Raw genomic sequence first — 12,178 nt, 5'->3', positions numbered from 1 at the left:
TAATTTGGTCATTCATTTGATCATTTGGTTGATCAAAACTTATTTTTTCCAACATTCTACTTGAAAATTTTAAAACAGCTGTGTTAAAGAATTTTACCAGGAACACCTGTGTACCCACCACATAGATTCTGCCATTAACAGCTTCCTGTACTTGCTTTATCTTGCATCCTTCCATCCATTGCTTTCTCTCCTTCCCTTTTATATCCCCTCAATTCATCTTTTTTCAAAATGCATTTCAAAACAAATTGCAGGTATTAGCCCGTCTTCATTGCATGCTCACTGAGTTCTGACAAGTGCCTGCACTGTGTAGCATGAGACCCAGAACTTTGCCATCACCCCAGAATGTTCCTTGATACCCTTTCCCAGTCAGTCCCCACCACCTACCTCAGAGTTAGTCACTATCCTGCTTTCCCCCTCAACATAGACATAGTAAGTTTTCCCCTTAGTTTAAAATTTCAAGGTTGATACATTTATTTTGAAAGGGTGACTACTCTTGAATGTAGCAGAACTTGATAAGGTATAAAGTTGTACAGTAAAAAAAAAAAAAACAACTCTTATCTTCCTCACGCCCTTGCTTTTCAGAGCCCTTCCCATAAAGGCGTCCAAGGGTTGGCTGTTTCTTGTATGTCTTTCTGGAAATGGTTAATGCAGATGCGTGTCTATCTTCCAGCTTCTTGGTGAAACTAGTACTTTACCTGACCTGTTGTTTTGGGTCTTGCTCTTGTCACCTGACATCATATGCTGGAGGTCGTTTCTTGTTAGCGGAGGACGTCCATGCTGTTCTAGTCCTTGTGCGGTCGGGCTCTGATGGTACCATTTTATGGAGCCATTTCATTGCTTGTTTCCCGGCTCTCACTGCCGTCAGTGGTATTGGGTGTATGTCCCAGTAGAGCTGGGTGCACGTCTGTTGTCCGTGCATCTTCATTACTTGCAGAGAAACGTGATGTTCATTCTTAGTCGACTGAATACTTTCCTCGTGCCCCTTCCCTGAAATTCCTTTGCTCCATGTATCCATTTCTCTATCTGTCATCTCTCCATCCAATGGGAACATTCACTGAGCAACTAGTGTTTGCCTGATACCATCGTGGGCTCTGGAAATACTGTCCTTGAGACCTTCATAGTCTTTTCGGAGAAACTGACCCATCAAAACCTAATTCACAGAAGTGTCCTAGTCTGCACTGGTTCAAGTTTCCAGGGCTTCCCAGACGACAGCCTAAAAAACTCCTGAAAGCTCTTCGTTGCCAATGCTTTACTCGCCACGGAGAGTCTTTGACCTCAGCTGATTTTTTTAAACCGCACGAATGCCTCTCATTGTTCGTAGAACAAAACAACAAATGAACAGATAAACCCAGAAGCCTGAAAGTGGCCCAGACCTGGGCTGGCTGCCTCCGGCGGGCCCAGAAAGCCCAGGCTGACCTCGTGCTCAGGGCGCAGGCCAGGGCCTTGGCCAGCCATGCTGGAAGACAGCTGTGCCATTGCACGTTTTGTTCCTTATTTTAAAAAATTAGAAAGTAGGGTTGTAGGGGGGGCCGGGAAATAGTGGTTGTTTTTGGCAGTGCAAAGTGAGGGTTAATTGCTTAAGGGAAGGCTATTTGAAAAGTTCGATGAGGAAGAAAGTGACTCTGGAAAACATAAATCATGGGTGTCATTTCGTGATTGGGACAAAGATTGGCTGCTCCATAATATCTGCCTTTTGCCTTTTCTTCTGAGCGGTAAATCTGAAAGCCGTGTAATTAGGAGAGAGAGAATACAATTCTCTTCCTTTGATTTTTCTTATCTCCAGACCAAGTTATCCTTATCATGCGTGAAGATTGCGAATTGGCTACAAAGCAGTTTCAAAATAGATTGACATTTCAGTGTGGAAATACAGCTTATATTATCAACCATTTCTTCCGTCACAAACACTAATTCAGTGTCCGCGCTGGGCCAGGTGCTGGGCCAGGCTGCCGAGTGTCACAGGGCACGTGTCCTCCTGCTCCCAGGGAGGGGCCGGTGCACAGACAAGCTGGAATGCCGCCGTGGCCAGCCATGTGGCATGAGCCGGAGACGTGGCACTGGAGGGCCACTTAGTTTTGGCGGTCAGGGCACTCCTAGGAATGCGTATTTTAGCTGAGTCTTAAAGGGTAAGAAAAGGGCCAGCTGTACAAACAGGTTGGGGGAAGAGAGCAGGGGAACATGACTTGACATAATTCTTGCTTCAAACGTTATTTGAGCATTAAAGGTGCGAATACACTGGCACGTAGTAGGTGTTGAACACATGTTGGGCGGGGGTCCCCTCGTCTTTGTGGATTCTTTCTAATAGGGCACTCAGAGACAGGTTGTCAGAGACAAGTAAGGGAGGAAGAAACCAGGGTTTGTTGAAGCCGGGTGACTTCTCTAACAGGCAGTAGGAGGCTTCCCTAACCGTCAGAATGCCCGATTTTCTGCTAGTCCATTGAGACTTGATGTGTTCTGCTTGGAGTCTTTGGGCTGACATGTGTATCCAAAAGATGGGAAAGGACCTGGGATTTCCTGGGGTGAAAGCCAGCCACCTTGGACTGGGTGAGGCCTATGCCTTGTTCCTCTAGGTCCGGTGTGGCATCAAAGAAGACAGGCTGTAAGAAAGGCTTGGGGTTTTAGACCCATGTGTATACCTGTGCACGTCTGCTCTTGAGCGGTTGAGTCTTTACGGACCTTCTTCACTCCATCAGAGGTCTCTATACCAGCAGAGCCTCTTCATTGTGGATCTGGGTTACTTCTTCCAGGCCTCCCCTTATACAGAAGCAAAATGCAAAGACTGGGGACTTTATAGTGGGAGGCAGCATAGCTTGGTGATAAAAAGTGTAGACTCTGGAGCCAGACCCACCTGCATTTGACTCCCACCTCTGTCACTTACTAGCTGAACAACCCTGAGAAAGTTACTTTTTGGGATACCTCTTGCTGTATGTCAAACCACACCAAAACCTGATGACTTCAAAACACAACCCTTTTCTTACAGTTCATGATTCTGTGGGTTGACGGTGCTCAGTGGTTTTGCTCCGTCGGCTGGGGCTGCAGTCATCTGGGGCTCCACTGAGCTGGACATCCAAGATGGCGCACTCATTCTTCTGGCGGTTGGTGCTGGCCTCATGGCGTCTCTGATTCTTCTGTTTATCCACGCCGAATCCTCCTGTCCTTGCCTGGGAAATGGGGGTGATGCCTGTGCCCACAGGGCTGTGAGGAGGAGGAGGATGTGGGAAGAGTTGTGATGGGAAAGCGCTTCGTAAAGCAGGAAGCCTTTGACGATGCTTGGTGGTGGTGTGTGTATGTTTGCAGCCCCCCCAGGACTGGAAGCAAGGGCAGCTGCAAGCAAGGGGAGTATGCTGCGTCCCCCTTTGCTGCCTCTGCTTGGATCCTGATTCTGGAAGTAGAAGGAGGTAGAGTTTTTCCTGTGGCTCTGGCAGCTGATTAGTTCTCTCCTCTCTTCCTCCCTCCTTCCCTTTGTATTTAAATAAACATTACGCAGCACATGTGTTATTCGTTCTGGCAGAATCTCTTTTATCTGAGCCCTTATCCTAGGCTTGAAGAATCCCAGTCAGAGCACCAGGGTGAACCAGTATCTAAATTCTGGATGTGAGGGGCTGTGGTTAGCTGGCCCGTCCCTGCTCCCCAGCACCCCCACTCCGAAACCCAGGAAACTGGCCTGTCCCTGCTCCCCAGCAGCCCCCCACCTCAAAAACCAGGAAATCCTGAGTCAGGAGAGGTGGGGGAAGCTTCTTTGCTGATGCACCCCGGAAGCGGATTCTCTCCCGATCCATGTGTCTGTAGCACCTGGGCTGTCTGTCCAGGAGGATCCAGGAATCAGGGCTGCTGTGTTTCTCCAGTAATGGGCTCTGCCTTTCCCACCCCCGCCTACTGCTGCGTGGTTCCCCAGACCACAGGCCACATGGGGACCTGCCTTGTCTGCAGGGCCAGGGAGAAGGGAATGAGGGCATCCATGCTGCTGATCACTTTTTTATGCGCCCTGTTGAGGGTGAACCAAACAGGCTGTATCTCAGAGATCCGTCCTCCAGGATTGCCTATAGCTTCATGGGGTGTTACAAGGGATGTTTGTGGCCAGTGGCAATAGAAAGTTGATTTTTCTTGCAAAATACTCCCTGCCCCACACTTTTTTCATTGCCAGGCTGTGGAGTAAAATGAGCTTTCTGGATGAGGTCTGTAAACCCCAGATGATATCTGGTACCAGTCTGGATAGACAGCATGAAAAGACAAAATGTTAAAATTGCGTAAGTTTGGGCATCGGTGATCAGCATGCAGGTGCTGTCGAGCTTGGCCTGATTTGCAGGATACATTCCACAGAGGTCAGAAAGTTGACAGATCCTTTTCCAGCAGAGTCTCCGGAACTCACGGACACATGTAAATGTCTCCCGGCTTGCTGATACCAATAAGGCCACATAATGAGAAGAAAAGCTCCTAATTCGGAAGGGTTTAACACCTCCCAGCTACATAGATCCATTGTCCAAAATGCTCCCTAAAAATCAACACCCCTGAGGGTTAACTTATCCGTGAAGAAAATGCCTTTCGAGAATCAATTGTTTTAGAAGAAGCTTTTTTATTCTTAGCATTGTAGAGTGATGTCTGTCCTTAAAGCCCTCACCTTCTCTTTTACTTGAGTCCTCTGGTCACCTTTTCCCTTCAGCTCGGTGGGCTCAACCCAGTCAGAACCTTCCCTGTTCCCTCACCCGGTTCCCTGGGTCCAAGCTCTGTGCACTTCCAGTCTGAAATGAGGTTGATTTAAAGGCGGCGGCGTGACGCACGTAATGGTGTGGCAGGTGTCTTCATAGCCTGAGAGCCCCTCCTCCAGTCTGCTTACCTGTTTCTCCCGTCATGCCAGAACAGCCTTCCCCAGACCCAGGTGTGGAGGGGGAGGCTCAGGGAAGAGAGGCCAAGAGCCACCCCACAGCTGCTGGAGAAGGCGCTAGAGTCCTGGCCGTGTCCACAGGGCTCTGTGCGGAAGCGCCAAGGGGAGAGTGGTGTCCGCACGGTGACGTCCCTTCCGAGCCTCCTCTTGTCCTTTTCCATCCCACGTGCGTAAGAGAAGAACGATGGAAGGCAAAGTCTCTATTTCCTGGTTTTCTGCATTTTAGCCAAATGCATTTTTGTGGCGGGTGGATTGGAAAGAGTATCTTATTTACTTCACACAGTAATATGAGTGACTCTTAATATGTAATACGTGTCTGTTTATGGTTACATGGGTAATGCACCTTCATTGGAGACAGTACAGGAAAGTTCAAATACATAACGCAGATCCATCTGTCTTCTCCCTCCCCGAGCTCTGCCAGGGTCATCTTTCTGACCTGCTTCGTTCTGACCTGATACGTGGACGTCCTAAGTCATGTTGTTACCCAGACTGGGCATTTGCAGCTCCCACAGATACCAGGAGCTGTTTTCTGTGCCATGAAAAATTTATCAGAAGCACTCTTTTGGTGGGATAATAAGGTTATTTTTTTAAAGATTTTATTTATTTATTTGACAGAGAGAGACACAGCGAGAGAGGGAACACAAGCAGGGGGAGTGGGAGAGGGAGAAGCAGGCTTCCTGCTGAGCAGGGAGCTTGATGCGGGGCTCGATCCCAGGACCCCGGGATCATGGCCTGAGCCGAAAGCAGACACTTAACGACTGAGCCACCCAGGCGCCCCAGGATAGTAAGTTTTTATTTAAATGTTTAATTGGCAGTACATTATTTCAAAGCTCCAACGATGTAAAGGAGTGCCTAATAAAAAGCCTCCTTTCTAGTCTGTGCACCAGCTGCACAGGCCCCCACTCCCACCTCCTGGTGCCCACAGGGTGCCCCTTTTCTAGGTGTCTTCAAGTTCACTGCTGATGCTTCTTGATGCAAAACCAAATACAACTTGATAGTCTTAACTCTCCACTTTTGCTCCCCAGGTGCACCCTGCTTCGGTTCTTACTTGATCTGTCCTGGAGATCTTTTCATTACAGCACATGGAAAGCTATTTTGTTCTTCAAAAGCACATTTAAAATATTTTTCTAAAGCAATTGATTCAAAAGATATATTTTTTTAATCTTAATGGAAATACAGCAAATGAAAATTCAGCCTCTCTTTTTCCCATTCCCACTCCTACTGCATTATCAATGATAGCCACTGTTAGTTTTCCTATATATTTCTCCAGAATTATTACTATGCTTGTACTCTCATGAGTGTGCATGTGTAACTGCTTTTTAAAAAAAGAAATCAGGTCATCTCATACAATTTCCCAAATCATTTCTGTATAGTTGGACCTTTAGATTGTTTGAAAAAATTTTTTTCAACTCATCTAAGCAATGGAAAGAGGAATGATCTTTGATGTAAATTCTGGCCCATGTCTTTGATTATTTCATGTAGATAAATCCTGGGAGTGAGCTCTCTGGGTCAGAGGATGTGACGTTTGTAGGGGCTGTGGGACACAGCCTCATGGCTTCCCTAGTAGATTATACTGCCTCTCTTCCCAGCCATCCATAGGAAAATGACGCTCACCCTCACAGCAGGGCCACACTCAGACCCAGCCCAGGGAGTGCCTGGTTTTTTGAAACCAAGGTTTTCTCAGGTTGGCGGTAGACAGGTTTCTCCCTATTGGGTTTGAAGGAATCTCTCAATAGCAGCTTCCTAGCAAAAGCTGCTGTGGAGCCCATTGTAACTGCTTAGCTCCACACACCTGTCAAGGGCTCAGGTGGGGTGGTTCTCCGGTTCTCCCTCCGGGCTGCCATGTGTGGGGTGAGAGATAGCCCTTGGGCTGGTGGGACAGATTCTGTGTTGGTGTCAAGGATAGCAGAACACCCTGCTTCTCTCAATAATTGCCACATTATTCGTACAGTGCACAGTTCCTGGGAACTTCCCACCTGCCAAGCACTCTTGTGCATACCCTGCAGGCAGCAGGTTTTGTGTTCGGGACGACCCTCTGAGGTGTGGGACTATCCTACCTGTTCTACACGTGAGGACAGTGTGGCACAGAGCAGCCCAGTGATTGGCTCATGGCCACAGGGCCGGGAACCCGTGGAGCGGGGGTTTATCCTGACCGGTGTGCCCCCAGAGCCAAGCCTCCAGAACCATGGCCTTCTCCTGCCGCAGAGGGAGTTACCTTCTGTGTCTCCAGCCCCCTGGAAAGGGTTCAAGTTGTAGCTTCTTCCACCTTGTAGCTGGTTTTCCCTGTGTTTGCTGCAGGTTTATAGCAGCAGAAGTTGCTTTGAAGTTGGACAGACCTGAATTCAGATCCAGTTCCTGCATGTGTGGCCTTGGGCAAGGTCTCAGCCTCCCTGAACCTGTTTCCTCATCTGTGAAGTGTGTGTGTGTGCGTGTGTGTGTGTGTGTGTGTGTGTGTGTTGGGGGTGCTTGTTAGGGAAATTGATGAACATGATAAATGCTCTTGCCCTCACGAGCCCACACCCTCCCCTGTTGCCCTTGGTCTTCCCTGTTTCCGTTGGCATCCTTCCATTCGATCAGAAGCTCCTTCCCTGGACGTAACGTCACTGTTCCTGGGGCAGCTGCTAGTGCTGACCATTTTGCGAGCTTGCTTTACGTAGAACCTGCCATCCTGCGGGGCATGCAGTTTCTGTTACCCAATCACGTTCTCGCGGGGCACTTCTGAGTCAGCGGCAGCAGCTGTGTTCTGCCTTAAATTGCTCATGCATCACGAGGCGGGAAGGATAGAGCCATGTGGGGGCAGACGTTGGCCTTTTGTGTTTACGTACTAGGTGTGTCTGTGTGTGTGATGTTCATCATGGTGACAGTGGATATTTTTTCCACTGCTCATTTGATATCTCGCATCTCACATCCTAATTAGGCCTTTATAGCTCCAAAATTACATGATTTTACAGGCCTGCTATTATCTCAATAGGATTAACAGTCCGTTCTCCGTGAAGATAATTGAGATCCCTCATGGTGGCATATTTTTATTACCATAACACCGTCTCTAACCCATCCTTCCACAAAATCTCTTACTGTTTCTCAGTAACTGCTTTTTCACCTCATTCTGAACAGGAAATGTTCAGGGATCTTTGAGAGGCAGAATTCTTAGGTGATTATGCAAACCATGGTAACCAAGATGCGCTTTTCTCTCTCCCTTCCCCCTCTCCCGATGGCAGGTGCCTGGAGATTTGAGTCAAACATCCGAAGACCAGAGTTTGTCGGATTTTGAAATGTAAGTCCACGGCATCTGCTCACTAGGGGCCCTTTAGAAATAGGACTCTGTTGTTGGGCTTGTGTCCCCAGAAGACTACAGGGGGAAACTAAAATCACTGTTGAAATCTGCATGGGCCAATTTGGTTATCTTGGAGGTGAGAAGTTGTTCGCCTATAGCCGGAGCCTGGCCTTCAAATGTGTTTAATTTCTGTTCCTGGGTATTGGAAAACAATTAATTTTTTTTGGCCGACATTTAGGATTTGGAAGCTATCACGTAAGAATGTAAATTTCATTTTAAAAATTAAAAAAAAAAGGCTCCAATCCCTACCAGGCCACAGTGGGAGCTGAGTCGTGGCTGCGTCCCTCACACAGGGCCTGTGCTTTTCTGCTGATCACGGTCGTCTGTCTGTCCCTGTGTCCCCCCCACCCCCACCCCTGGTGCCTGACTCCGGCCTGCTGCTCTCATTTCACTAGCTGAGTGTCTCCTGGAGGAACATGAGTTTATAAACCCTGAAGTTACTGGAAACCATAGTGGTTCAGGGCATGGGTCTGATTGGTTACTGGATGTGATTCTGTCTGGTGCCTCTGACAGTAAACTCCTGAAGCGCTTAGTTGGTCTTCAGGCTATTTCAGATCAGGTTGCCTTGGGGTTTGGACAGGTAATCCCCTTGGGCTGGTAAAGACAGTGGAGCAGGTCCCAGCTTAGGGCCCCGCAGAGCCTCCCTCTGCTCTCATTCAGTTGTCCGGAGCAGAAGGTGGCCCAGCCTCCCTGAGAGCAAGTGTCATCTGGGCAAAGCCCGCCTCTGGAGGGCTAGGGTGGGGCATCAGAAAGGGCATTTATCAGAGCCAGGCTGACCCTTCCTGCCGTCCCAGCTACAGGATTCACATTGCTATGACCTTGGGCAAGCCTCTAGACCTTGCTGGGCCTGAGTCCCTCATTCATACGGTGAAGGTCACGCTGCCAACCTCACAGGGCAGCGGTGGCAGTGACAGGGAGGTGACGAAAAATGCAGAGGGTTCAGGAGGCCGCTCGGTGCTTGGGTGGCTGTCAGGCTGGTGTAGGGTGAGGGGTCAACGTGAGGCGAAGCCATGAGGGATGGATATTGGAGGTGAGCTTGCCCCCTGTGGGCCTGTGGGGGGAGCGGGGGTACAGTGTGAAGAGGGTTATGGGGTGGCGGCCTGTGGGGGGGGAGCTGGGCAGAGAGGTGAGAGCTGTAGAGGGGGGGTTTCAGAGGCCGTTGTGAGGCAGAAGGCTCACCATTATAGCAGAAAGCAGTCAGGCACTTCCTGGGGTGGGGGTGGTCATGCCAGGTCCTTGATGGAGGGCATGAATAAGACTTAGTCCCTGCCCTCAAGCAGCCACTGCCTGGTCCGGCTCCATCATCTCTGTCCCAGAGGTTTGCAGCCCCCTCCCTTGGGTTTGTGCATCTCCACTAAAGCCGGAGGGAGGTGCCATTTTCCTCTCTCAAGAGGGAGGCCCACATCCCTCATGTAGTTTGCACAGAAGGCCCTTCCTTGCTGACCTCTGGTTTCATCCTCAGCCGTCCCCTGTCTTCTCCCTGCACACAGCCCCCGTGGCCACCGTGACTCCTCTAACTCACCTGGTCTTCCCTGCTCGGGATCATTACTTCCAGACTGTTTCCTCTGTGCCAGGCATTATTCTCACCCACTGAGTCCCTTTGACAACCCTGTGACATGGGTATCGTCCTCCAGAGAACACACTGAAGGCAGGATTCAAACCTAGGAAATCTTCATCTGGGCTGTGCCCCTCACAGATGTTAATCTCCCTGCCTGAAGCACCTTTCCAGCCTCAGCCTACCCTCCCCAACTTGGCTCACTCCTAGTATTCCCCAAAGCCCCTCCCAAAGACCGTTTCCCTAGCCTCTGTGATGCCTCAGCCCCCCACCCTGCCCCCACCCTCACCAGCGCCTTTCACTGTCCTGAGATCCAATATTCCTTGGTGGCACTAACAACAGTGATAACTAAATAATGTCTTTTAACAACTGGAAATATCTATGTACCTACCAACCGAGCCCCAAAACTTAGCATGTGAAAATTGACAGAAATGAAGGAAGAAATAGGTAGTTCTGCAGTAATAGTTGGAAATTTCAATACCCCACTTGCCATGTTGGGTAGAACAACTAGAGAGAAGACCAGCGAGGAAACAGAGGACTCGAACAATCTGTAAACCAGTTAGATCCGACAGGCATCCGTAGATCCCTGAGCAGAGTATACTTTCTTCTTCTTCTTTTTTTTTTTTTTTTAAAGATTTTATTTATTTATTTGAGAGAGAGAATGAGATAGCATGAGAGGGGGGTGGGTCAGAGAGAGAGGCAGACTCCCTGCTGAGCAGGGAGCCCGACGTTGGACTCGATCCCGGGACTCCAGGATCATGACCTGAGCCGAAGGCAGTCGCTTAACCAACTGAGCCACCCAGGTGCCCGAGTATACTTTCTTCTTAAGTGTACTGGAACATTCTCTAGGCTAGACCATACATTAGGCCACAATACAAATCTCTGTAAACCTAAAAACATGGAAATTACACAAAGCATCTTCTTGGGCCTTAGTGGAATAATCGTTAAGGGAGTTGTCTCTCTCTCACTCCCTGAGGGCGGGGACTGTGTCGGCTTGCTTCCTTGCTCTGTCTCCAGGATCTAGAGTAGTGACTGCCATGTAGTAGGCTCTCAATAAGTGCTTGCTTTGTGCACGAAGAAACAGAAGAGTGAGCAAATGAATTAATATCTAGGAGAGAGATGGTCATGTAAATAATTCTTTTAAGACTTTATTTGAGAACGAGAGAGAGCGCGCAAGCAGGGGCAGAGGGAGAAGCAGACTCCCCGCTGATCAGGGAGCCAGATGCGGGACTCGATCCCAGGACCCTGAGGTGACGTGAGCGGAAGGCAGATGCTTAACCGACTGAGCCACCCAGGCACTCCAGCAATTCTTTTTTTTTTTTTTTTTAAGATTTTTAAAATATATTGTTTTGAGAGAGGGAAAGAGAGTGCAAGAGCAGGAGCAGAGGGGAGGGTCAGAGGGAGAGGGAGAGGGAGAAGCTGATTCCTTGCTGAGCAGGGAGTCCACGCAGAGCTTGATCCCAGGACTCTGGGATTGTGACCTGAGCCGAAGGCAGACGCTTAACCACCTGAGCCATCCAAGTGCCCCTCATTTTTTTTTTTTTTTTAAGATTATTTATTTTAGAGAGAGAACAGAAATAGGTGAGGCAGACGGAGAGGGAGAGAATCTCAAGCGGACTGCACTGAGTCTGGAGCCTGATGCAGGGCTTGATCCCACAACCCTGAGATCATGACCTGAGCTGAAACCAAGAGTCGGACACTTAACCAGCTGTGCCACCCAGGAGCCCCAGTCATGTAAACAATTCTAACACTGTATGGGAAATGCTCTGAAAGGGAGAAATGCCTAAGCCAGCCGGGGGTGTCTGGCCCTTCCCAATCAGGAAGGTTAATGAAAAGCAGATTGTTCGGTACATTTCTGCACTGCACCCACTCCCTTGACAGAAATGAAAGGGGAGCACTTAGGCCCTAGTACAATGGGAGACCTTTACAGGAGGAATGCTATTAGATGTACAAACCAACTTGATGGCTCAGAATTGCAGTTTTTACTTGGAGCTCTGAGGAAGTGATGAATTATTTTGCCCCATGAAGGAGGTCAGCGCCTCATCTCAGAGCTTAGAAGAAATGCTGCTTCAGGAGAGAACCATTTCTTTGTGAAACGAAACTGCTCTCCACTGTAGAGATTGGGAGGCCACTGAGTCATGGGATCTTCCACCATTGTCTCCAATTGTGTTCTAAGCACAGGAGGCTGGCGCATGGCTATGAGCTGCTCTTGAGAGAGGAGGAAAGTTCAGGAGAAAGCATTTAGCCCTGGGACGACTAAGTAGAGGCCGGGACTGGAACCTCCCAGCCCTTCCAGAATTGTGTGGTACCGTTTTGGTAACCGTCAGGATTGATCTTCAAGCATTAGCGACAGTCAGCCCGTCTGTCCGCATGCCTTGGATTCAGCTGGGTGGAAGATTGGTGGTGGCGG

General features: G+C 49.1%; 1 protein-coding gene across 1 annotated transcript in view; it reads left to right on the top strand.

The window, feature by feature from the left end:
• SNX29 (sorting nexin 29) overlaps window positions 1-12,178 on the top strand; it is a 507,745-nt gene that overhangs the window by 343,835 nt on the left and 151,732 nt on the right. The window contains exon 18 of the mRNA XM_081818879.1: window positions 8,098-8,153. Within this exon, the coding sequence (XP_081675005.1) occupies window positions 8,098-8,153 (56 nt within the window). The remainder of the gene's footprint in view (window positions 1-8,097; window positions 8,154-12,178) is intronic.

The sequence above is a fragment of the Leptonychotes weddellii genome, chromosome 5 (assembly GCF_054177405.1).
Source record: "Leptonychotes weddellii isolate Sample4059 chromosome 5, ASM5417740v2, whole genome shotgun sequence".
Classification (NCBI taxonomy): domain Eukaryota; kingdom Metazoa; phylum Chordata; class Mammalia; order Carnivora; family Phocidae; genus Leptonychotes; species Leptonychotes weddellii.
This window is presented reverse-complemented; position numbering and strand designations above follow the sequence as displayed.